The sequence below is a fragment of the Podarcis erhardii genome (assembly GCF_964252035.2).
Source record: "Podarcis erhardii genome assembly, chromosome: 13".
In the NCBI taxonomy this organism is placed as follows: Eukaryota; Metazoa; Chordata; class Lepidosauria; order Squamata; family Lacertidae; genus Podarcis; species Podarcis erhardii.
The window spans coordinates 8,854,903-8,881,411 of record NC_138502.1 but is presented as its reverse complement, the minus strand read 5'-3'; the positions used below and the strand labels follow the sequence as shown (position 1 = coordinate 8,881,411).

Sequence of the window (26,509 nt, the reverse complement as noted above, 5' to 3'; positions counted from 1 at the left end):
TTACCACTTAAAGCCAAAACAGACATCTAAGCTGTTCGCAAGGTAGAAAACCCAGTTACACAACATGTAAAAATGTAAATCCGTACAGATCTCCTCTTGATTCACAGCATGCTGTTAGTCCATTTAGCTCAAAAGGTATGAAATTAGGACAACCTCCCTAACAGCTCCTGATGGTGTGACTAGGAGCAGGTGAGATACACTGTTTGGAACCAGGAAGCAATATAAAGTGTTCTCATCTGTTGCAAGTGAGAGGCAAGGTGGGTGGGAGGCTGCTAGGGGAAACTCTCAGGGGAGAGAGTAGAGTAATAGAATCATGTCTTCCCCATCTTTTGCAGGGTAAGTCAATTTTATTTTTCTTAGTGTGTCTTCGGGCCTGGGGGGCAGTGTTGTTTGTTTTCTGTAAGAGAGGTCTTCATTGTAAAAAGAGTCAGGTTGTGTTCTAGATTAGAAAGGTTATGTAAATAATTATCTGGTGTAACAGCATTTTGCCCCACCAGCACTTGATCTGTCAGTAGGGAGAGGACAGTTAGGAAGTGTGGAGGGTCTTCTAAAACTCCCAAACTTTTTAGGCTCATGTAGTCTTTTAACTGCCTAACTAGGGGAGAGTTCCTGTCCCCCTGGAATTTGTGGGTGCTATAGTATAGTGGCTATCATGCCTGTTTTACATGTGGGTTTGGGGTGTGAGCCCAATGGAAGCCAGTTTCATTTTATGAGGAAAGGGTAGAGCATCAGTTCCTGGCACCTCCAGGTACCTGAAACCCAGGAGAGCTGTTGCCAGTCAGAGTGGACGCTACAGAGCTGGATGGACCAAGGTTTTGACTCTGCATAAGGCAGCTTCATGAGTTTCCTATGGAATTTGAAAATCTGCTCACTTGACCCCAGAAGTTTTCTAGTGCCTCCTTGGAGACAGCCATATTGTTAAGTAAACAATCACCTCACTGAATCGAGGTGGGGTTGTTGCGGGGAGAGAGATAGAACGGGTCTGTAATAAAAAGGTTGTACAGTGGTACCTCAGGTTAAGTACTTAATTCGTTACGGAGGTCCATTCTTAACCTGAAACTTAACTTGAAGCTAATGGGGCCTCCTACTGCCGCCCCCACACAATTTCTGTTCTCATCCTGAAGCCAAGTTCTTAACCCGAGCTAATATTTCTGGGTTAGCGGAGTCTGTAACTTGAAGCGTATGTAACCTGAAGCGTATGTAACCCGAGATACCACTGTACTGGGGATCAGAGCATTCTTGCGCTACATTTCCTAGTCATAGAGTCTTAGAATTGAAGAGCTGGAAGGGACCCTGAGGGCCATTTAGTTCAATCCCCTGCAATGCAGAAATCTTTTGCCCAATGTGGAGCTTGAACCCACAATTCTCAGATAAGAGTCACATTCTCTACCCACTGAGATATTCTGTCTTTTCTTCCTGTCCCCTGTCTACTCCCTCCCTGCCCTAGACAAGGTCAGAATCCTGAGACCCCGAGCATGCTCAGTGCTTGTTGGGTTGTTATTAGGTGTTTCCCCCTTAACTTAAAATATATATTTTTTGTATTTCTGCAAACCTTAAGGTAGGATTGCCATATTTCAAAAACTGAAATTCTGGACACAATAGTTGAGCTTTTCTGGCCAAAGTTGTTGAGATTTTTTATTTTTTGCAAAATTGCAAAAAACCCAAGACATTTCTGAGCTATTTATAAGGAAAACCGGCAAAAACAACACTGCTGACATGGGTTGCCATATGTCCTGATTTGCCCATATATTTTGCCGATTTCCGCCCGGACACTGCTTCCAACTACAGTATTCCATGTATGTATGGGAATTTCTGGAAGTATGGCAACCCCACGTCGGTGTAGACAACACTGAGCTAGCTGCACCAATGGTCTGACTCAGTATAAGAAATGCACGTAACAATCATTTTATTCAGCAAAGCTGAAATCATGAAATATACCCTCCTACTGACATGCACACTTGTCATATGATTTCAGCTGACTCTCTTGGAGAGGGCTTTTCATTATGAGGCGGGCGTGTTCTCTAACTCTTTAGCAGCTTTAAAAATAGAAATTACACAGGAAATTCAGAGTGCATGTGAAGACTTGTATTTGCAATACAAAGAGGGGCTTCTGCAAATCACATTTCAAGCTGTACATAAAGGCAATAAGAGAGGCCGCTGAGGCTGCAAATCTATATTCATTTGGGAATTATTCCTACTGAACTCAGTTTGTTGTATTTATATCTCATATGTACATGGTTCTCTATTTCCCTCCCTGCCCTTTCTAACTCCTGCCATCACAGCTGACTCTCTCAATGGGATTTTATTCTAAGGCTGTGTAAACACAATAACTTTAAAGCACATTACTTTCCTCAAAGAATTATGAGCACTTTAGTTAGCCTCTTAGTATTGCAATTCCCAACAAACTACAGTGCTCAGAATTATTTGAGAGGGGAAATGGGCTTCAAATGGGCTTTAAAGGTGTAGCGTGTACAAACTTGGGATTCGGATGTTAGCCCAGGTCTTGAGATCTCAAAATGTTGCTTATGGTCTTTCTCTTCTTTGAATACTCTGAGATTTGGACACCTGGCATTTTCAATACTGTGCTCAACTCTTCCTCTAGAGAAGGAACATTAGAAATACTGTAAACTGGGTTTTTTTTTAAGGTTTCTTACTTTCATCAAGCTTGAATGCCTTTTTGAACCTTAAACCTGAAAGTTTCCCAGCCTGAGGTGTGATTTTTGCTTTCGACTACAACTCCCATGAGCCACAAGCAGCAGTATGGCTGCGGCTGATGGAACTTGTAGTCCAAAACATCTGCAAGACACCAGGTTGGGAGAAGTCAGTTTGAGAGGATTTTGTCCTTTTCCCTTCTGCTGTCCTTCACCCCAGAACTGGCCCTACTAAACATCTTCCAAGACAATAATGCCCATTTACAGCACAAAGAACTCATAACCCACCTACTTTCAGCAGCCAGAAACATCATAACCAAACAATGGAGAGACCTGTAAGCATGGACCAATGGTACCAAATAGTATGGGAAACAGCCCTACTAGAAAAATTAACCAATAAACTGAAACTGTCACGGGGACAAATAGAAGAAGCCTTCACCCTGGTATGGCTCCCCTTTATCACATACACAGCCCAACAAGACAATGATAACAACTACCTGACATTCAGAAGACATCTGAAGGCAGCCCTGTTCAGCAAAGTTTTTAATGTGTGACATTTTAGTGTATTTTTGGTCTTTGTTGGAAGGCGCCCAGAGTGGTTGGGGAAACCCAGCCAGATGGGTGGGGTACAAATAATAAATTTGTGGGGGGGGGGAGACTATATTTTTTGGGGGGGGGATGAACGAATTCCTATACCCCACAAATAACCCAGAGATGTGTTTTAAATAAAAGGACACATTCTACTCATGTAACACGCTGATTCGCGGATAGTCCGCTGGCCGGATTGAGAAGGTGATTGGGCTGGATTCGGCCCCCGGGCCTTAGTTTGCCTACCCATGCCCTAGGCCAATCCCAACCTTTCTCACCACCAAAGGAACACAAGTGAATAGCAGAGAATATGCACAAGCGACACTGACAGAAAACCCCACATATATTAAGTAAAATAGAAACATCACCACCCGACCCCACCCCCACTCACCTTTCCCCCTCCACCTCTTTCCCCCTTTTCTTCCTAATGTCTCAACAAATGAAACTGATCTGTAAAAAAATGTTACTTGAAAAAGAAAAAAAGAGAGAGATTGCGCATACTTTTCTAAACCAAGAAAATCTTTAATAAAAATACCGTCTGCTGTCCTAAGATCTTTGGCTCTTTCCATAGGTTAGAGGGGGCTACGCATGCATAGAGCTAGAGATCATATTGCTCAGTTGCCGATTTTGCACCCTTCCCTACTCAAATGGGGCTGTGGTGTGTGATGCTCTCATAACCTCTCTCCTGCGTCTTAAAGTAAAAGCCAAACTGATTCAATTTCTGTCTCTTGGTTTTCTTACTTAGGTTAGCCCTGCTTTGTTTGTGTCTGTCCCAAGCGGTGGAGTCGATCCCCTTCCCCCCAGGTGAGCATCACATCAGGTCTTTCTGCCCATGCGCATGAGATGCGCATGAGAAGAACACTAAGAGGGAGAGAGGGAGTCGGCAAGTGCTCTTCATTCTCACCATCTCCTTTGTGTTGCACAACTCTATCAGTGTTTCTCAATCTTGGGTCCCCAGCTGTTGTTGGACTACAAATCCCATCATCCCTATCTAGCAGAACCAGTGGTCAGGGATGATGGGATTTGTAGTCCAACAGCAGCTGGGGACCCAATTTTGAGAAACACGGGCTGTATTTTGGGGAAAAGCTACTTTGGGCATCTCCCCAACATGTCCGCTCAGAGTTCCTTGAACAGCACAGCTCCCTAATGCAACAATTGGCATTAGTGGAATTCAGTACCCTTCGATACGGTTCTCTCAACCTGTATGCACTCAGATCTGCTGGTCTGTGACTGGATTCCTGTGTGTATAGCCCTGGAGGTAGTGTCTAAAGCAGAGATGAGAGACCTGTGGCTTTGTCGAAGTGGTCTGTGGAGGGCGGGGGAGATCAGGATCCAGCCTACTGACCAGATCCAGAACTCCACTCCTAAAGTGGATGTGAAGGAGGATTGTGTTTGCCTGCTTGTTGGGGCAGAAGGGCAGCTGGGATATATTGTGTCTGCGGGCCTTTCCTTGATAGAGAAACATTTTCTTTCCCGGAAGGTGCTGCGCGGACAGAATGTCGGGGCCGTTATTTCTGGATATGGATGGACAAGGCTGCCTTGGGCCAGAATTTGTGGCATTACAGCGTCTTCAGTAAGTACGGAGTGTTTCCCTTGAAAGGGAGAAGTGCTAAGGCAGCCGTCTCTTGGTAACGTGCCTTTGGGTCCTTTAGACTAAAACTCCCATCAGCCTGAGCCAGCATGGCTGCTGGGAGTTGTAGTCCAAAAACATCTGGAGTGAATATCGGGGAAGGCTGTGGTCAAAGGTTCACTCCTCATCCCAGGCACACAGAGGCTGGCTGTGATTTCTCTGCGGTAGGAAAGGAGCTGTCTGCCCATGCTCAGAGGCACTCTTTACTTTTCCCCCAAGCTAACTAGTGGCTGCAACTGAACCCTGGAAATCACAAGTAAGTGGTATCTTAGGGTACTAGAGTGACTTCTGCCATATGGAATCAGCCTCCCTCCCCCAGTGGATTGCCAAGAGACTGAATCGGCTGGTTGGCAGCACAAGAGAAGGAAATTCTGTCAGTGCTAGGGAACCTCAGGCTCAGGGAATTGGATGTGGCCCTTTTTAAAAAAAATAAATAATTTTTATTAACAGGCCAATCAAATCACATTAATTCCAAATCACATTAATTCCAAATTACACAGCCAAATTTTAAAATTTTTGTTGGGGGTACCCATACTTCGAGCTCCGAAAGTGATCCAAACATCTCTCTTTCTGCTGCTTTAATATACACAGTTCTGTCGAAATAGTATTCACAGTTCTATTCCATCTTCTCTTCATTGTTTTCCTCATCTTCTTGTTTTCTTTATGATCTCTGATAGTCTCCATAAGCGGGTTGAAAACAAACGTTGTTATATCCTGTGTGGATTTTACACTCATCCAAGAGCCATATCAAAATAGACAGACATCATTTCAACACCTCCGTACAAAACGTTTCCCACAGTCTGTCCTGATTTCCACAGGCCTGCCGCTCTCATAAATTTTCTCAGGGGGCCCTGCCAGGCCAATCTCACATTCCGATATAGTAACGAGCCATAGTCCTCCTCCCCCTCAGTCCTCCTGCGGGCAGGCCTGCCATAACAATCTCTTTTTATGACTGCGTCACAGAGAACTTTCTTTCCTTTCTCGATGTTCCCACACGCCATATCTTTGATTAGTAATTAATTTCCACAGAGTTCTTACTCCTCCTGCTTGCGATCAGTAATCGCGACGATTCTTTCTTAGGGGGAAGGGTTATTGGGTACTCACATAAGACAAAAAAAAAAGAAAAGTCTCCCCCCTTTTTAGTCTCGCTCCGACATACCAATCCTTTGATGATTCTTCTTCTTGATTTATTGTTGAATCCAGTCCCTTCGCTCCACATCCCAGAGATCCCTTTAATTAGCAGTCTTTACTCCCGATCTTCACTCGAAGTATGTGCATTTGCTTCTTTTCTAATTGTTTATTTCGAGCTGATGCAGCCAGCGCGCGATCAGAGACAGCATCCGGGAGAGCCGGACCCACACAAGGGCTTTGTGCCTAGTGCCCTCACCCCCTTCTTTCGAATCCGGGGGTGATTTATGGCCACAGCAGGCAACGCAGTGTTCCCCATTCCCTTGGGCAACAAGGGAGGCTGCATACTCCCATATCAGCCTCTTAATTACCTCGTGTGAGCCGGAGAGATGTTGTTGTCGGCCATCTTCCAATGCACCCCTAGCGGCCTCCCCGGATGTGGCCCTCTTGGCATCTTCCTGGCCCTTCCTGGTACAACCCCCTCCCCTCTGTTGTACCTTCCTTGAGTGTTTATTGCCTGGCACTGAATTCTGACAATCCCTCTTGCCTTCCTGGATGGAGCATAGAGAAGTGGTGTGTGTGTGTGTGTGTGGAAATTCGCCTACCTTTCAGAGCTAAAATTTGCATTTTTTACTCCACCCACCCTTACCTCTGGCCCTGCCCACCACTTGCATGTGGCCCCTGGAAGGCTGCCCAGAAGTTGCCCTCAGACTCAAAAAGTTTACCCATCCCTTTTGGATGCCTGAAACAGGGTACTCTGTTCATGCATCCCTGCTGAGGTGGGTAACCAAGATCCAGTTACTTTAAGGAAAGTCCTGATTTTTTTTTTATCTGATAGAATTAAGCTGCTTCCTCTTGTCCATAGATGAGCAGAGACATCGCATCCCCGTGACAGGGCACATTGCATCCCAGTGTGGCTTCACCAGTGGCACCGACTTGTATGGCAACCCTGAGATCAGAGTTTCCTTCCTGGCCTGTTCGGTCCGCAATTCGGTAAGCAGGTGGTTCACTTTCGTGTTAATGGTGTCTTTGTAAACTTGTTTAAAAAGCAAACTGGCATGCTTAAATCTTGCGACAGCTGGGGCATAACGAATGGTGCAGGATACATCATGCACTTTATTTTTATTTTTTAAATCTTAGTCCTCTGCTTCCCAGGCAGGTGGTCTCAAATTCAGTCTGGCCCTGCCTGGATGGCAGGCAGGAAAACTCTGTTACAGGATTGGCTATGCTGCTAAACCCTTCGGAAGGGGCAGGGGTCATGCGATCATGGCAAAATAGGACAGGGAGCTGCCTTATTCTGAATCAGACCATTGGTCTATCTAACACAGTGTTGTTGACACTGACTGGCAGCAGAAAATGGGCAGGACTTGGGTTTCATCCTATTGCCATCATCTCTCTTTGTGCAGCCTGATAAGCACTTTGCTGGGTGCGGCTAAAGTTAACCCTGGTCCAGTGCTGCTGGTGCCAAACGCCAGCAGGCAGGAGAGAATCTGTGCACCTCTGTACCTCCCATGTGATCTGTCCCCCTTTCCCATCTGTTAAGCCAAGGTCAGGCCCAGGGTCCAATCCTGTGGCCCTCTAATCCTCTTTATCTGCCCCTTGGGTCTCTCCCCGGAGCACCACCACAGATCAGCCATTTTTAAGGAGCATTTTCTCCTGGCTGAAATGTGCTTAAACATTGTAATGTTTCTTCCTGGATGGAGGAACAAGAATGTGGGTCTTTGTGGCCTGCTGTAGAAAGGTGAAATTTACATTTGTAACCAGGGCTTTTTTCAGGGGGAACTCACTGGAACTCAGTTTTGGCACTTCTCAGGTGGGTGCCATTGCCATTCTAAGAGAAAGAGGTGTTCATGGTGAGTTTTGGCACCTCTTTCTCTAGAAAAATAGCGCTGTTTGTAACACAGAAACTTAATAACAATAAAAGAACCATGGCAGTGCCCACAATGGTGATTTTGTCGTTCATGCGGAGATAAAAAGTTCAAGAGTTTTAGGCCACGTTCACACCATACAAGTTGAACACTATAATACCACTTGAAATAGTCATGGTTTCACCCACAGAATTCTGGGAGTTGTAGTTCCCTTCACAGAGCTACCGTTCCCAGAGTTTCCTGTGAAGAGGTTCTGACTGTTAAACCGCTTTGGGAATTGTAGTACTTTGAAGAGATGAGGGGTCCCCTAAAGACTCTCAGCACCCTTAACAAACTACAGCTCCCAGAATTATTTGGGGGAAATCATGGCCATTTAAAATGGTATCAGCGTGCTTTGAATGTTATGGTATGGATGCAGGCAAATGCTACTGAGGGGACGAACTTGAAAAGTAGGGGAGAAAATGAGATTTCCTTTCTGTCCAGTTTGACCAGGAGTTCAGCCTCCAGCTCCAGGTGGAGGTAACCAGTCCAGCGAACTTGACAGCCACTTACGACGTCTTTATGAATTGCCCCCTTGGTGCCCCATGGAGCCCCCGCGAAATCGTCTGTGAGGAAAACTACATGGAGGTGAGTGGAGGTGGAAGGAAAACCTGCATCCTTTTCGTGTATCAAAGCAGGTTTGGCAGGAACCCCAAAACATGGGGGTGGCTATGCTGAGGATCTTTCTAGACGAGAGAGAGAGAGAGAGAGAGAGAGAGAGAGAGAGAGAGAGAGAGAGAGAGGTGGGATCAGGTTAACTAACTAACCGATGAATTAAGATTGGTTTTGAGTGGCAAACTATTGAGCTGTCTCCTTTGCTCCTATCTATTTTTTATTGATAGTTTTAAGTATTGCAAGGACAAAGCTCTTGCATAAGGTAATTAGAAATGCAGTATATTGCATTTCAATAAACAATCGTTTAAAGCAGCAGCTTAAGCGCAGCGCACAGGCTTGCAACATACCACTGTGAGCTTCCTGCTGACATTTTAAGAAAAAGCATTTCAACCCAGAAAAAAAGGGTCCCCCCCCCACAAAAGACCCTTTTGAAAGCCAGTAGCGAAGTAACCGTGTTCAAATCACTTGAGAGGAAGTTCATGCTCCTTAGTCTGTACAGCCCTTGTACAACCCACAGAGAATGAAACTGGATAGCTCGGTTGCTTAGCATGGCGCTAATAGTGCCAAGGTTGAAGGTTCGTTCCCCTTACGGGGCAACTGCATGTTTCTGCACTGTGGGGGGCTGGACAAGCTGATTCTCAGGCCCCTTCCAACTCTACAATTCTATGAAAACTGGAACTGGTTGGCTTTTCTATCATTGGTTCTGGTTTCTCCTATTCTTGGCCTCCCTGCTTTCTCCCATACTGGTTCCAAATAGGCACCAGCAACCACTGAAAATGGGGCCACCACCGATAAGGCCCCATCTCCTGCCTGCACAGCTGCTTGATCTTGCAGTTGGGCTTCTGAGCAGGGCAAAACTGTTTGTAAAAGTGCAGGCAGGGGATGTGTTAGCGAAGGCAATCTTTCAGATCTAGAGGAGAATGGTGCTGCAAAACCTCTCCCAGATCTGACCATCTCTGTCATGGCTCTTGTGAACTGCACTTTGAGAGTTCTGTACCGGATGCTTTTATGGACTAACACAGGGCTGTGGTTGCAGGTCTCCGTCCGAAGGGCAGTCCCAGGAATAGCTAGCGAGGCTCTGAATGAAGACTGGATTGCAGTGTGGCCTGTGGTAAGGATTTTGAGGGACGAAGGGGACAGCGGAAGATATTCTTGATAAGGGGGAAGCAGAAGAAGGCTGGATGGATCTCGTCAGGGAAGTAAATAATGAACTAGTGTTTCCAGAGTCAGCCCTACCATTGGACCAAGTGAGGTAGCTGCTCTTTCAGGCAGCAGATGCTGAGAGGCGGATAATGTTTGCAGAGTATTGGAGGACAGAGCTGTGTGTGTGGGCCAGGCTGTTGGCCGTGCACCCTCTAAGCCATCTCTGGCTCTGCCCTTTCCCCAGCCCAGCCGAACAGTCAACCTGGTCAGCTTCTGTGGGGAGGGCACTATCTCGTTTTCTGACTTAGGCACCAAAATGTCCTCCATTGGCTCTCTCCCTTTGGGTATGGGGGGGGGGGACCCTTGAGATGTTGGACTACAAGTCCCATCATCCCTCACCATTGGCCAATCTAGCTGAACCTCATGGGAGTTGTGGCTGGCATCCATCTGTCTCAAGAGACAATGGAGTGCACCTCCGGGGGTGAAGGCAGACTGCTGTATTAGCAACACCAAAGTAACCTCTCTGGGGTACCTGCCCCAGCCTAGAGGCCCTGTGTGTCACTGGGAAGGCAAGTGGGTTGATTCCAGTCTCTGTTTAAACTCTCCCCTCATGGGTTTTGCCTTTTGTAGGCCCAAGGGGCTGTGAACCAGGTGTGGCAGGTGGCTTTCCACTATCAGAACGGCTCCCTGCAGAACATGATGGCCACCGAAGCACATGCCTTGGGCTACGGCGTCAACACCACGGCTACCCGCGTCCTTTTCCGCACTCCCTACGGCACGCAGCAGACCGAAGTCTCCCTGGTAAGAAGAAAGAGAGAGAAAACGTCTGTGTTGAGAAGGATTAATGGCTACCAACCATATAATAATAATAATAGTAATAATTTATTATTTATTCCCCAGCCACTCTGGGCGGCTTCCAATCAAATGTTAAAAACAATACAGCATTAAATATTAAAAACTTCCCTAAACAGGGCTGCCTTCAGATGTCTTTTAAAGAGAAGAAAGCTGCTTATTTCCATCACATCTGAAGGGAGGGCGTTCCACAGGGCGGGCACCACTACCGAGAAGCCCTCTGTCTGGTGTTTCCTGCTTGGCAGGGGGTTGGACTCAATGGCCCTTGTGGTCTCTTCCAACTTTATGATTCTATGATTCTATGGTTCCCTGTAACCTCACTTCTCACAATGAGGGAACTGCCAGAAGGCCCTCAGTGCTGGATCTCAGTGTCCGGGCTAAACGATGGGGGTGGAGACGCTCCTTCAGGTATACAGGACCGAGGCCTGCCTAACCATGGTGTGGTGCTCAATGTTTGGTGCCAGAAGGGAGATGGCTTTCCTTATTGAACCAGGCTAGCTCGGATGCCCTTGCCCTCTGGCGCACTGCGATGCACGTTCCTAGTTAAATAATTCTCCACTTAACTTGCATTAGCAGTGCACTCACAAAAGAGTGCAGCAAGTGCCCTAAAGCACTTTGTTTCCCCCCCACAAAGCGAAACAAGAACATCCGTTTAAAGAAGATTGGAAAACGTTTATTGAATATATGGGAAATAACTGTATACAGCTGAAAACGCTGGCAGCATTAAGATAAATTCAACTGTTTTTGATGGATGCAATAATGGAATACTGAATGGTATTCCATTTTTGTAAAAATGATACAAAAAAACCTATATTTTGTAAAATATGCAGGGACTTATGTTATGTAAAATGAAACATGGAAAGAGAAGGGAAGTCACTGACATCTTAAGGATGTAAAATGAGTATTTTAAATTCTAAAACAGAAAATTTAATAAAAATTATATATATAAAGCATTTTGGAGTTTTTAAGCAAGTCCATACAATTATCAGATCTGGGGTGTGGAACCTGTGGCCATCCAAGTGTTGCTGGACTACAACTCCACTCATGCCTGGCTATTGGCTGTGCTTGCTGGGGCTGATGGGAGTTGCGGTTCAGTCATGCCCAGAGGGCTGCAGGTCCCCCAGCCATGCGGCCGGTTAAGAACTCAGCATCTGGAGGGCCAAGGGTTGTTTTAAACCATTTTTAATGTTGGATCTTAATGCTGTAACCCACCCTGGGACTGGGGAATGAGGAAGATAATATTGACAAATGAAGTCGTTCCCTAATGGTGTTGCCGCCTGCCTGGCCTGCCTGGTTTCAGTGCTGGAGCTTTAACCTTACATCCTTATTGTCAATTTCCTCTGCAGGTCGAGGGCCTGGAAGTGGAGGTGGCAAGGGCCACAGTCTTTTACAAGCAGGCCTGGATGATCCTCATGGTAGACACCGCTCTTGCCTGTCCCATCAGTGAGTCTCTCTGCTTTTGCATTGCCTTCGACATTTAACTCTGGGACTTAGTCAGGGGCCGGATCTGGCCCTCCAGGCCTTCCTACCTGGCCCTTGGGGGACTCTTTGCAGGTCATGCCCCTCACACCAGCTGCCTCATGTGTTTTTTCTGGGATGGGAAGTATCCTTGAGCAGTGTTGCCTCTTGTTTCCCTGCTACTATGGAGATATATATGTACCTGTAAGCCTCTTTTTGTGTGTGTGTGCAAAAAACAGGTATACCTGCTGCTCCTCCTAGTCCTGTCTCTGGCTCCCCCCCCCCATGTGGCCCCCAGAAGGCTATACATAAGGGAATGCGGCCCTTGCCCAGCTCTGTTTTAATGGATTAAAAATGACGGCACTCTATTTCAATAGACTTGTCCCTATTCTTAACGTCTGGCATCGATTCCAGGGCATTTACCTCTCCTTTACATGCAGCTGAAGATTCTCATTTTGCTGTGACTATGTGCTCTGTCTGCAGTGGCATCAAAATCTGGGTGCAATGGATACGGGGACAGAGAAATCCATTTGGATGTTAGAGTTGAAGCCTGTTGGCCGAGCTGTGTGAGCAAATTCCCCACAGGATCACACAGCCTGGAGGACTGACCATGCTAGCAATTTCCCCCAAGGCAAACTCGCTCTGCACAGCAGATGATCTGAAGAAAGCAGGCTCAGACAGTGTTTCCTGAACTCAGGTCTCCAGCTGTTTTGGACTACAACTCCCATCATCCCTAGTTAGCAGGACCAGTGGTCAGGGATGATGGGAATTGTAGTCCAAAAACAGCCGGAGACCTGAGTTTGGGAAACCCTGCTTTAAAGCACCATGCAGGGCTCTTTGGAAGCCCTGTAGGGTGCTTTGAAATCCCAATTTTGGGGGACTTCAAAGCGTCCAATCAACTGACCCCATTGTGACCCTAGGTGATTGCGAGGTCCCTCCCACCTTTCAAATTTGGCTCGCATCTTTGTCGAACCCTTCATGATGTGATGCAGTGCCAATAACAAGGGGAATCTCTGTCTCTTGCAGATCTCCCTATTTTCACCACCACCACCTTAAGGTGGGGGACCCCCCGGATCTTGCCGTCCCTGGTGAGATTCCCGCATCTGTATAGAGATGAAGCTGTTGAGATGGGCTTGGATGGGCGTGTGATTGACGCAGCCACCATCCTGACAAATGGATACAACTTCCTGGCAGACACCAAATTCTTCAGCATCACAGTGCCCATTGGGGCCCCAGGAGGTCTCATGGAGGTCTGTATCTGCTGTTTTGTAAAGGGCTATAGCTCAGTGTTAGAGCATCTGAAGGTCACAGGTTCAATCCCTGGCATCTCCCCTTTTGCAGAAGAAATAACGTTTTCAGAAATTGGAGAATTTATTATGATTATTATTGGCACAGCCCTAGCTAATATTCTTCCAATGAAGGCAATCTGGCTGCCCTCGAAGGAAGACTTCTTTTTGCTCTTACGCCGTTCCTTAAACTTTCTCTCACCGTTAAAAAGTTTATCCTAATGGCTGGCAGCATTCTGTCCCTGCAGCATTTTGCAAGTCTATCTGCAGATGGTGAGTGGGGAGGTTAATAGACTCTGGGGTGGGGAGATTAATGCTAGGGTTGCTTCTAAAGGAGCTTCTTATACAGAGCTGGTACCAGGCTGTATCTAGCCTAATATTGTTCCCACTGACTGGCGGCAGCAGCAGCATCTTCTCTAGCGTTTCAAGCAGGAGGCATGTTTAACATTCCTCCTCCCACTTTTTGCTTCCAGAGCGACGTGATTGACAACCACTACGGCACCACCTACAGCATAAAGCTGCTGTTGGACCGCAGGTGGCAGGGAGACGAGAGTGACCGGACACGCCACCGCAGCTTCAAGGCCATCCGCACACCGTTTGCCCCTCATGCACCTGTGCTGACCGACAGTAAGCTCAGGCCTTGTTCTTCCTTCCTCTTGGAGCTTGAAATACGCCCCTGTCTAGGCAAGAGAAATTGCATTCGCATCTGAAATCCTATTTGCGTCCTAGCAAGTTGAACGTTGGCTTAGCTATCCATCTCACCCTTCTTTGCTTCCGGATCCTTTGCTTGTCCACTTTTTAGCATGTTTTTTTAAAAAGCACCATATAAAATGAATGCACCCATCCATACTCAGTGCAGTTTTATTTTATTTTTTAATATAATTTTTATTGATTTTAACATATAAATTATAAAATGTACCACACAACTTTATCACTTATACAATCTTTTTAGACTTCCATCAGCACCTCTGAAAATCCACCGTTGTAATCACTTCTTCTGCATTTCTCAATTTTATATTACCTTTAAGTCTCTTAACAAATCATCCTCCCCTTTATCCATTTTTGTAATAATTCCAATAATACTCCTCACAAAACTTCTTGCAAACCTACAAACGTCGCCTGATCTTCACAAATACTTTTCAAATAGTCCGTAAATTTACTGCAGTCTTCCGTGAATTTCTGGTCCCGCCAGTTTCAAATCCTTTCTGTTAATTTATCTAATTCTGCATAGTCCATTAACTTCATCCTCCATTCTTCGATTGTTGGTAATTCTTCCATACTCAATGCAGTTTTAGAGGTCCCCTCTAGATGTCCTTTTTATTGTGCATTTGTGATGATCCGCACTCATGACAGCGCCGGGGAGGTTATACTCGAGCCCATGTTGTTGGCACCTGCAAAAGCCTGAGGGCAGACATGATGTTTATATGCCATGGTATGAAACCCTGTGGGGTTGTAGTCAGTTAGCCCTACTCAGAGTAGGCCTATTGAAATGAATGGCTGTGGCTCAAATAGGTCCATTAATTCCAGTGGGGCAACAAACACTAGCTTAGGTGGATATAGCCCTATTGGTAGGGTAGGAGAGCTGAAAATAATGCCAGTATATTTCACAACTAGCACACCACCGGACGTATATTTTGCTCTAGGAGGCTTAGTTTGGTCAGAATTGAGTAGTATACATTTCCAGAGTTAACACTAAATACTTCTGGTAAATGAGCCCCCATAGCTGCTAGAGGGCTGTGAAAATTTGCATACCGGGCTTTTTAGACTCTTGTACCCCTGTATAGTGGTACCTCTGGTTACAAACTTAATTCGTTCTGGAGGTCTGTTCTTAACCTGAGGTACCACTTTAGCTAATGGGGCCTCCCATTGCCACTGCACGATTTCTGTTCTCATCCTGAGGTAAAGTTCTTAACCTGAGGTACTACTTCTGGGTTAGCGGAGTCTGTAACCTGAGGTGTTTGTAACCTGAGGTACCACTGTACTATCTGAAACCAAAGGGGTGCATTGGTTGCCAGATGCTTTTCTTTCTTTCTTTCTTTCTTTCTTTCTTTCTTTCTTTCTTTCTTTCTTTCAGATATGAAAGCTAGGAGCTAAGTGGCACCTTAAAGCTAGGTAATAGGTGCAACAATGGAATGTCAGGCACACTTTTTTTTTATAACAAGAATACAATGCTGAAAATGAATGAACTGCAGCTAAATATTGTGTTCATTTTTGGCATGGTCTAGTCCTTCCCCTGCCCACTCCCCTAATATTCTTAAGCAGGTCTCTTCTCCAGTTTTCAGAAAGTAGTTGGAAGTGGGGAGGCAGGAAAAGCTCCCCCTTTCCTTCCACTCTGCAGCTTTAATCTGAAATCTTGGGTGCAGCACTGCACCTAGAGCTCAGAAACTGCTCGCACTAATGAGATTCCCTGTCACAAAATGCGCCGGACAATGGGAGTTTCGAATGCTGATTTTGTCTCCGCCTCAGCTGACGCCATCTACTACCCAATGCACCATCTCTCTTCCAGACACAGTCGCTGAGAGAGGTTACTTTGACATCAGCCTAGGCAACTTCCTCCCAGACTTGGAGCTGGTCACCATCGCAGTTGGCGGCAAGCCCTTAACGCCCGCAGAGCTCAAAGGGCGTGGTTTCGGCCTGGGCGAAGCCCCCAACCCCAACAACACGAGGGTCTTCATCCTGCAGGTCCCTTTCACTGACCCCCTGGTGGAGCAGGAGGTAGGGGCCTAACTTGCGGTCAGCTTTGAAGGATTGTTTCTGTTTCACAGGCAGCCAGGGTGTGTGTGTGTGTGTGTGTGTGTGTGTGTGTGTGTGTGTGTGTGTGTAGAGTATAGTTTTCAGAGGCCATGATAAGAGACTAGTCCTCATTGCTGCAAAGTAGATCTTGAGCAGGGAAATTACAGTCTTGAGAAAGAGAAAGAGAAAGAGAAAGAGAAAGAGAAAGAGAAAGAGAAAGAGAAAGACTAGAATGTGTGTGTTTGCTGAGCTTTTGAGGCAAGGTGTAGAAGTTCTTCCATTCAGGGAAGGTAGTCAAGGACCTGTTTGCATTTACCCTGGGCTCTTGTCCTTTAGCATTCTCCTTCTGAGCGATCTTGATGAAGGTAAACTTTGCCTTGGTACAGCAGCTTCGTTTCTACTACCCCCATTTAAGTACGGGATATTCCAGCCAGACAAAAGCGCTTGGGGTATAAGGCCTGTGAAGAATGTGGCATGGATTGCTGAGGGCCACGTTCGGCCCTTGGGGACCTGAGATTCCCACCCCTTTTCTAGAATATCTTACATTTCTTACTTCTCCATCACACAAGCAAACAAGAGACCTTCCCAATTGTAATTTGGCTGTCCATAACCATAGCAGGTAAAACACTATTTTTAAAAAGAAGTTAAACCAACTATATTATTTACAAGTTGGCTTGTGGGCCAAAGACCGGTTTAAACAAACATGTATTTGCCTGGTAGCAGAAGACATGGGGAAAGGCCTTAAGTCAGTAGTAGAGTAACTGTTTTTCATGCAGAAGGTCCCTGGTTCGAATCCTGGCAACTCCAGGTAGGGCCCTCCCTGAAACCCTTGAGAGCTACTGTGTAGACAGTATTGAGCTGGATGGAACCATGGTGTGACTCAGTATAAGGTGACTTCCTATGACTGAGCTGGCAAAACCTCTCCATGGCAAGGAGTTTCAGAACCTGAGAATAGCCACTGAGAGGGTCCTCTCTTGGTAAAGGTAAAGGGACCCCTGACCATTAGGTCCAGTCATGGCCGACTCTGGGGTTGTGGTGCTCATCTCACTTTATTGGCCGAGGGAGCCAGCATACAGCTTCCGGGTCATGTGGCCAGCATGACTAAACTGCTTCTGGCGAACCAGAGCAATGCACGGAAAGGCCGTTTACCTTCTTGCCGGAGTGGTACCTATTTATCTACTTGCACTTTGATGTGCTTTCGAACTGCTAGGTTGGCAGGAGTAGGGACCGAGCAACAGGAGTTCACCCCGTTTTGGGGATTCGAACCGCCAACCTTCTGATCGGCAAGTCCTAGGCTCTGTGGCTTAACCCACAGCGCTACCCTCATCCCGTCCTCTCTTGAGTTCCTGCCAAATGAGCCTCAGATGTTGGTGGGAGAGGCAATATTATTATTTATTTAAAAGATGGCCTTCTCCCAAGCAGCTTAAACCCAGACAGGCTCCTATGGGAGAACACGGTCTTTCGAATAACCTGTTCTCAAATTGTGTTTGTACAGCTCACAACCCACACTCTGAATCGTGCCTGGGAACCAGCCAGTACAGTGGTGCCTCACAAGATGAAATTAATCCGTTCCATGAGGCTCTTCGTATAGCGGTTTTTTCGCCTTGTGAAGCAAGCCCATTGACAGCTTAGCGGATTAGCGCTATTAGCGATTTAGCGGCTTTTAGCGGATCAGCTGATAAGCGGCTTATCAGCGGATCAGCTGATAAGCGACTTAGCGGCTTAGGAAAAGGGGGGAAAAGGGGGGGGGAACCCGCAGGAACTCGCAAGACATTTCGTCTTGCGAAGCAAGCCCATAGGGAAATTCGTTTTGCGAAGCGCCTCCAAAACGGAAAACCCTTTCATCTGGCGGGTTTTCCGTCTTGCGAGGCGTTCATCTTGTGGGGCACCACTGTAGTCAGAGAGGCTACTGTAGCAAGCAAGTCATACAGTCGTACCTCGGCTCCCGAACGCCTTGGGAGTCGAACATTCTGCCTCCCAAACAATCGCAAACCGGAAGTGATTGTTCCGGTTTTTGAACGTTCTTTTGGAAGCTGAATGTCCGACAGAGCTTCCAATTGGCTGCAAGAACTTCCTGCAGCCAATCGGAGGCTGCGCTTTGGAAGTCGAACGGACTTCCGGCATGGATTCTGTTCGACTTCCGAGGTACAACTGTGCTCCCTATAAAACCAGTCCCGGTTAATAGTTTGGCTGCACCACCTGAAGTTTCAGAATGCCCTTCGAAGGTGGCCCCATGTAGAGTGCATCACATTAAAAAAAAAAGTGTCATGCTGATAACAAGCTGGATTGAGAGAATGATGGGAGATTCAAATTCGTAACTTTTGGGGTGTAGGGGCTTCCAGCTTTCATTGTGCCGTGAACGGGCCCTTCTCTTCACCAGTACCTGTATGACAACATCAGAAGATACACCCTGCGGCTAGAATACACCTTCAACCTGAACCCAAAGGGCAAGCCTTTCACCTACCCTGGGGTAATTGAATGTGACGTCCCTGATGTTGGTGAGTCTGCTCGAGCAGAGGGAGGGGCTTTGAAGTATCTGTCTTTCAAAGCAGTTTAAAATACATACGTGGGAAGGAATGCGGTGTTGCTCAGTCAATCCAGTACGATTGCCTATCAAGTGTAAGTTACATCTTACAGATATTCTTAGAAATAAGCAATAGTTTGGAAAGATTTGGGCTGTGTACGTACCATATGTCTGAAGCACATTTAAAGCATGTGGTTTCCTCCCAAAAAGTCTTTGGAACTGTAGCTCACCCTCTCCCAGAGCTACATTTCCCAGCACCCTTAATGAACCCCAGTTCCCAGGATTCTATCAGGGAGCCTTTAAATGTATAGTGACAGCCTTGTTCCCTCATATGAAACCCTTTTGCTTTTAAGTTTGTGCTTATCATCTGTAAGTTTTAAGTCCTTGAATTAAGAATGGGGGCCTCTGGCCTTCTCACCTTGCAGAACTGCTCTTAAGTTATTTCATGCAGGTGTGCCCAAAAATGCACAACATAATTGCAAGCATTATAATAGATTAGGGATACCCAACATGGTGCTCTCTAGATTTTGGACACTCTTTGGCCAGCATGAACTATGATCAGGAACCACAGGAGCTGGCGTTGACAGCGTCCTGAGGGTGTCCATGTTGCCTATCACTGAAAGAGACCACAAAGATTCCTAATGAAGTGTATTCAATTAAGTCTGGAATCTCTGTGGAGAAGATGGCCTCTCTTGCAAGTAAATCTCAGTCATTGCAAAACTGTGTTTTGAGAGAGGCTGTGCCTTGTAACATCATCTGTATACGCAACAAGATATATTTGGTGATGCCCTCTTCCTCACCTACCATCTTTCAGTTCTTCCGACCTTCGAGGGCTTCTGTGAGACGGGGAGGATTGGACTGGTAATGACCCACGGAAACTTGGATCGCTACTGGGTCCCATACGTGGGGAATTTGCAGCTGACAAATGAATTGGCCACATCGCAGAACTACACTGTGCAGGATGACGGCAGCTACTACTACCTCTCAGTCCCCTTTTTGGCACCTGGCTTGGTGTATGAGGTAGGCCTGAGTTGGGGAAGGCTGCTGCCACCACTTTTGGCCTTGAGTTGACGTGGGAGCCGACCCGATCAGATATGTGTGACGTGAGTTTGTGTGTGTTGCCGCAGGATATCTCCCTCCAAGGACTAACTGCCCGACTCGACTTCACCCTGAGGGACAACAAGACGTCAGCGACACTGGTAGCGTTCCCCGTTGGCTGTATTTTCCCCACCGGAAAACTGCTCGGTAAGGAATTTGGCATGGCAGTTCTGTTTTGTGTGGAGTAAGACTTGTTTGGCAACCTATTTCAACCCAAGGCCCACATTCCCTGATGGAAGCAGGGTGGGCTTGTAGCAGGCAGGGCCAGGGGCAAAAGTGGAGAGATTTCTTTTAGAAAGTGATGAGCAATAATTTTGGAGACGGACCTTAGCTTGGTAGAGTATCTGCTCTGTATGCAGCAGGGAGCAGGGTTCTGCCCCTCATAATGTTCCCAAAAAAAGCTCAACAGCTTTGGCTGACCCCTGTCTAACAAAAATTCTGGCTACACCCATGCTTGATAAAATGGTGCCCTGTGTGAGGCCAGTCCTCATGCCACCTTCCCAAAGCCAGACGTAAAGGAGGCAGGCTTTGGGAAGGAGGCATAAGGCTCTGGCAGGGTCCTAGAGCCCTTCTCCCTCCATCCCAAAGCTGGGCAAGTGCTAACTAGCCTTTGGGAAGGAGACAGGAGGACTCTAGGACCCTGTCTTAGGCGTGAGGGTCAGTGTTGACAATGCTAAGTCAGATGGACCTAATGGTCTGATTCAGTAAAAGTCAGCCTGCTGTGTTTTTTCTTTCTTCCTGCAGTGTGTCTCCCCAATGGAACCATAATGGCCACTGTCCTCGGCCTGGACACGAAGCCAGATTTAGACCCCAGGAAAACCCACCTACGGGACAAGAATTGTGGGCCAGTGGCTGCTGATGAGTCCAAGGCCCTCTTCTCTTTCCCAGTGGCTTCTTGTGGCACCACAAGGAGGGTAGGTAGCTCCCAGGACAAGGGAGCGCACAAACCACCAGCTCCTGACAGAATTCTACAGCTTTGGGCAAATGCTGAAGACACACTTCTTTACTTGGGCCCAGTGGCGTAGCATGGGTTGTCAGCATGGGTTGTCAGATGTTGCGCCCGGTGCGGCCGGCCCCCCCTGCACCCCCCATGCTACGCCACTGCTTGGGCCGGAGACATTTGAGACGCGTGTTTTCAAGATTCCCACCCTATTCCTGTCACTGTAATCAGTGTAAACTGCTTTTAATTCTGAATTGTAAATTTGTAACCTGCCCTGGGACCCCTTGGTGGAGGGCGAGTAAAAAAATTAAGTAGCAAAGTAGTATTTAGTAATAATACTATTTAGTACTAATAGTGTTAACAGTATTATTAATAACCACCGGCACCAATGTTGGGGCAGCTCCTCTAGCACCTTCCTTGGGGCTGCTAAAGAACAATAACGGTGGCAGAAGCAAAGGAGCCACAGGCCAAGGGAAACACATACCATTGACTCCCACTTGGCCTGGGAGGACTTAATTTTATTGAGTGGTTATTCTTCATTTTATTGAGTGGTTTTAGTGTAAATCGCCTTGGCTGGCGGAAAGGTGGCTTATGAGTTCAACAACAACAATAATAAAATTACCTATAGTCAAGAGGCTGGGGTGTAAAGAGGTGTGTCTTCAGATGGAAACAACATAATGAAGGGGCCAGACACGTCTCTGTAAGGGAGACACTTCTGCAACTCTGGGTTCCCCAACTCTGGAGCCCCCCCCCCCCTTGCACTGAATTTCTTCTCTGCCCCTCAGTTTGACGGTAACTACTTGGTATACGAGAACGAAGTGACCTTCAGGAGAGAGTTGATTCCGGAAGCAAGTCCAGTTATAACCAGGGACTCCCAGTACAGGTGAGGCGGATCTGTGGTTAAAATGTTCCAGAAGAGATGCTGTCCTTTTCTTCTTCTTCTGGTGGTGCTGGAATGGACCACATGGTTTGTGTAAGAGTACAGGTCTGGCTTTTCTCTCCAGGCTGACCCTGCGCTGCCGTTACCCCCTCAACGAGGTGCTCCGGGTGTGGGCCCGCCAACTGCAGGGGGGGCAGGTGACACCTCAACCCTACGCTCTTGAAGCCAAAGGTAAGCCGGTCACTCACACTGTTGGCGTGTCCTTCCTGGATCAGGCATGCATACTGCCTATCCGGGAGACGTTTTTCTCCCTTGTAATGCAAGAACCTTGGTGGCATCCCAGCGAATGCAAATTATGGGAGGGATGTGGCTGTACGTTTGCCACAATGGCTGTGTTTGGTCTCCACTGTCAGAGTGACTCAAAAACTCTGAAAACCTGTTGCTGGGGATTGCAGTTGGGGAGAATGTTCCTGTGCTCTGGGGGCTTCCTGTGGACATCTTGGGTGGCCTCTATGAGAACAGGATGCTTGGTATATAGTATGATGAACTCACAGTACAGTGGTACCTTGGATTACATACGCTTCAGGTTACAGACTCCGCTAACCCAGAAATAGTGCTTCAGGTTAAGAACTTTGCTTCAGGATAAGAACAGAAATAATGTTCTGGAGGTGCGGCGGCAGCAGGAGGCCCCATTAGCTAAAGTGGTGCTTCAGGTTAAGAACAGTTTCAGGTTAAGAACGGACCTCTGGAACGAATTAAGTTCTTAACCCGAGGTACCACTGTATTATAATACTGTGGTTGTGACAGAAAGGTGCGGCAGAAAAGGAGAAGCAACAACTCTGTGGAAAACAGAGTGGGAAGTCGACAAAAAGAAAAGTCAAAATTGTTTTGATTGTACATGTTAAAATGTTGAAACTTAATAAAATGTAATTGAAAAAGAGAACAAGATGCTTGACCTGTTGATGCCTTTGGCCAACTCCTAAGGGCTGAGGTACCTTCGCGCCCCCCCCCCCCAAATAACATTTGAGAGGGCCTGGCCTCCCCAAAATGGATGGACATTGCCATTCAAATGGTGTGCTGTATCTTGTGATTATGTGGGGTGGGGCTTACCTGCCCCCCATATTTTATTCGACTTGGCACCCCTGGACTTGAAAAGGGCTGTTTTCACTTCCCAGAGATATAGAAAAACCTTTCTGCCTCCCCACTTCTTGAAAGCATGGCTTCTGCTCAAATAATGGTCCCATTTCTAAGGACACCAAAGTGTTATGCTAGAACAGGGGTCAGCACACTTTTTCAGCAGGCGGACGGTCCACTGACCTTCAGACCTTGTGGGGGGGCGGACTATATTTTTTGGGGGGAAATGAACGAATTCCTATGCTCCACAAATAACCCAGAGATGCATTTTAAATAAAAGGACACATTCTACTCATGTAAAATCATGCTGATTCCTGGACTGTCTGCGGGCCGGATTTAGAAGGCGATTGGGCCAGATCCGGCCCCTGGGCCTTAGTTTGCCTACCCATGTGCTAGAATGTAATGTGGACTTAACACACATCATCTGTGGTGGTGGGTGTAGGAACAACTCCATTGTTTTCCTCTTGTGTAATGTTTGATTGCCTCCTAACAACTGGGGTGTGCCTGTCTTTCAGCATATCAGCGGAAGAGGTCTGCAGATCACCATGCTGTATCCCAGATAGCAGGCCGCTCTTCATCAGGTAAAGCCTCGACCATCATCTCAACCTGTGGAATGCCACTTTGACAGGAATAAGTACCTGGTTTTCACTGGCCCAGATATCACAGCAGGGACTGTGTGTTGCAGGAGAGGGAGGTTGGTAACTTTGGGTAGATACCAAGGATCCAGACCATGTGGAGAGAAGAAGGTAGGATGGGGAGGGGGGTTGGCATCTTCAGGCAGATACCAAGTGTCCCAGCTGGCAGCTAGAGCGCTCTGCTGCGGGTGACACGCATTTGTCCCATGGGCTGCTGAAATTTTGAAGCAGCCTTGTCTGCAGGTACTTGACTTAAAATCAGGGCATGCTGAAAATCTTCTTCTTCAAAAACAGATTAAAAACACACTCCAAAAACCTCGCCACTGTTGTCACCCCCAAACATAAAGTAAATGCTAATAATACAACCTGGAATTGGTAACGTATAAACTTTGGAGAGCTTGTGTTTCATGATAGTTCATTGGGGAGGGAATAGAACTCAGTGGTGTAGAGAAACACACTTTGCATGCGCAATGGTCCCAAGCAGGTTTAGTCTCTGGTCTCTGTCTCCATTTAAAGCTTTGAAGAGCAGGTGATGATTGCAGAGATCCTCTGCCCTAAGATGAGCTGCTGCTAGTCGGACCTGACAACACTAGGCTAGATGAACAAGTTGTCTTCAAGTATAATAAGACCACTTGCTATGTTCTTAGGGCAGAACCTCTGCAGCCCTGAGTCAGCTCAGTAGACACTAACTCCTTGTTCCTTTGTTGCAGGAGCAGCTGCAAAAGCCATCTCCATAGCTCTGTTTGGGGTAGCTGCTGCAATTGGCATGATCCTCCCGGTTGGATTAATTGGTTGTTAAAAAAATATTCTGAAAATGTTACATGTCCAAAAAGAAAACAAATAAAAGGCTTCAAACGACTTATGAGTTGGAGTTTTTCAGTATAGCCTATAGGTCTCAACTATGGGACGACAAACCAAATCCCCGCATGTAGAAAATCAGCATGTCAGGGGAAAGGCTTGGCTTAGAATCCTCCTTCCTGACCTGCTAGTAGCCAGCTGTTACGTATAGGGAGGTTTGTGTGTTCTAATAGGCAAATTGATTTGGAAATCTGCACCACTTCCTTGGCACGTGCCTAATAATCTTTCGGCATCCCTCTCCAAAATCTCTCGCTTGAGGCTAAGTAGCCACAGGCGTGGTTATACTCCATCTTAGCTGGAAGTGGTGGATGACATCAAATACATATCCTAAACAAGCCCACATAAGGAACCCACAAAATTATTTACCATATTTTTTGCACCATAACACTCACTTTTTTCCTCCTAGAAAGTAAGGGGAAATGTCTGTGCGTGTTATGGAGCGAATGCCTGTGGGTGGCGGGGGGGATCTGCTGCAGTCGTGAGCAGAGGATCCATGGTTCCCCTTCCTTCCCTCCTCCGTGGTTACAAAGCATTGATCCACATGGATCCTCAGGATTTTTGCATTGGGCTACTCCAAACTCACTGTCAGATCACATGTCTGTGGCCGCAGCATGAACCACAAAAATCATATATCCACTATTTCGTTTAGAATATTTTTTTTCTTGTTTTCCTCCTCTAAAAACTACGTGCGTGTTATGGTCTGGTGCGTGTTATAGAGCGAAAAATACGGTAATAGCCTGCCGGAAGGCTAGCAACATGGAAATGCAAGCCCCTAGCTTCATAGCAAGCTAGTTAAAAAATATTGCCACCTACCATAGGTAGCTTGGGTGCCAGGCTAGTTGCAAATTGAAGGCAGCTAAGCAGATTTACTTGCCTGCCCTCCATATTGCCTTTGGGCAATGTTGTTGAATACAAAGCTGTTTCATGCTACCTCTGCTCTAGGGAGACTGTCACATAACCCAGGGACGAACTGATGGATCTCCAAATATTGCTGGACTACAAATCCCATAATCTGTTGAGCCAGGTCCTTCTCCCATCCCTGCAGGCAAGAGGACCACACACCTGTCAGGTGAGTGGTCCTCCTGCCCACCTGTCAAAGTTGGCCCATGGGGAGGGGCAGAGATGCTGCCCTAAGCAGGATTGAACTGACACGTGAGGTGTTGACTCCAGTTTCCTGCTGCTGTGTCTCTACTTGGCATTGCATTGGGTGTGACTTCGGGAAAACAGGCCTTTGTGGGACAAATGGGGAGGCCTGCAAGGCCAGCCCAGTGGCTAGCAATGCTGGCTGGGCCTGAGGGGGAGCTGGGAGTCCAGCAACATGTGAAAGCAGCCGCAGATTCCCTCTCCCTGGCGCAGCCCCAGACTCCTGCCGGCCTACCAGTCAGCTCATCTTCTTCCCTGGCTGGGACACAGTGTCCTCAAACTCTCTGCAACACACTCTGAGCTGCCAAAAAAATGCTTTCTGATTACGGTGGCTTGATTTGGCCTGTTTGGGCTCTTACAAGAGGCCCATGGATGGTGTGGGAGGTTATGGCGTCCCCACCCCCTTCCCTCTCACACACCCATGGCCTTGGATGAGGTATTTCGCTGCTCCTATGACGTCAGCAGAGCAACTAAAGGAGGGGTGGCAGCAGCTTCACATTTGCTCTACGGAAGGCTTTGTACTGAGCAAGCTCAGGTGCTTTCAAGTACGGGAATTCATTTCTATAAATGCCACATTAGGTTAACTACAGAAACACTTTGGTTACCCTTTGGTAACGTACACTATCTTTTTCTGTTTTGTTTTCTACGTGGGTACTATTTCCTGTTTCTTCTTTCTTGTGTTTTGTCTTACTCTGTGTGCTTGTAATAAAGAATAATAACGATAAATGTTATGTACTGAGTTGAATAGGATCCAAAAGGCAGCAGTCTGATTGGTCCTAGAACAATAGTATTCAGAATGCAGCAGTCTGACTGGTCCACAGGAGCCACCCAATCCAGCTCCAGGTGGAAGGGAATCCACAACCTGATTGGCCTACAGGAGAGTCCCGGAATTAGCCAATCATGTGGGGCCCATTGTGTAAATAATGTATATAAGGCAGACATTCTGGGGGAACTTCCATTCCTCCTCACCACTATGAGCTGAATAAAGAGCCTGAAATCCACTCTTGACTCTGAGTATATTTCAATAATAAAAAGTACAGGAAATGACCACCCTCCACCGTAAAGTTTCCCTACATCCAGCCTGATCTGTTGGCTCCCACCTCAGCAGTGTGATAGACAAACCCCATCTGCTAAAGATTGCATTGTTAGAATCTCTTCCTTTTGCTTGTCCTGAATGAAAAGAAGCTGCCTGGGTCAGGCCAGTGCCCCAATCTGGTCCAGCATCCCATTCTCACAGTGTCTTCCTGCTGGAAGCAGACAAGCAAAAGTATTCAGAAGCAGCAGATGTAAAACCCAGCCACCAAGA

The 26,509-nt window shown here is 46.9% G+C and overlaps 1 protein-coding gene across 2 annotated transcripts; it reads left to right on the top strand.

Moving 5' to 3' along the window:
- The first annotated feature begins 106 nt into the window (after nucleotides 1-106).
- LOC309326569 (uncharacterized protein) lies at nucleotides 107-24,060 on the top strand. Of its 2 annotated transcripts, none has more exons than XM_081835412.1 (19): nucleotides 107-189; nucleotides 3,985-4,043; nucleotides 4,720-4,812; nucleotides 6,863-6,990; nucleotides 8,349-8,492; nucleotides 9,556-9,630; nucleotides 10,293-10,463; nucleotides 11,861-11,957; nucleotides 12,999-13,222; nucleotides 13,732-13,885; nucleotides 15,765-15,973; nucleotides 18,372-18,489; nucleotides 19,330-19,535; nucleotides 19,643-19,760; nucleotides 20,358-20,527; nucleotides 21,339-21,436; nucleotides 21,558-21,664; nucleotides 23,083-23,148; nucleotides 23,913-24,060. In XM_081835412.1, exons 3-19 carry the CDS (start codon nucleotides 4,764-4,766, stop codon nucleotides 23,999-24,001), a joined length of 2,223 nt encoding a protein of 740 aa, XP_081691538.1. In that variant the 5' UTR covers nucleotides 107-189; nucleotides 3,985-4,043; nucleotides 4,720-4,763; the 3' UTR covers nucleotides 24,002-24,060. The 2 variants fall into 2 exon arrangements, with proteins under 2 accessions (XP_081691538.1, XP_081691537.1); XM_081835411.1 differs by lacking the exon at nucleotides 107-189 and adding an exon at nucleotides 219-336.
- Nucleotides 24,061-26,509: the final 2,449 nt, after the last annotated feature.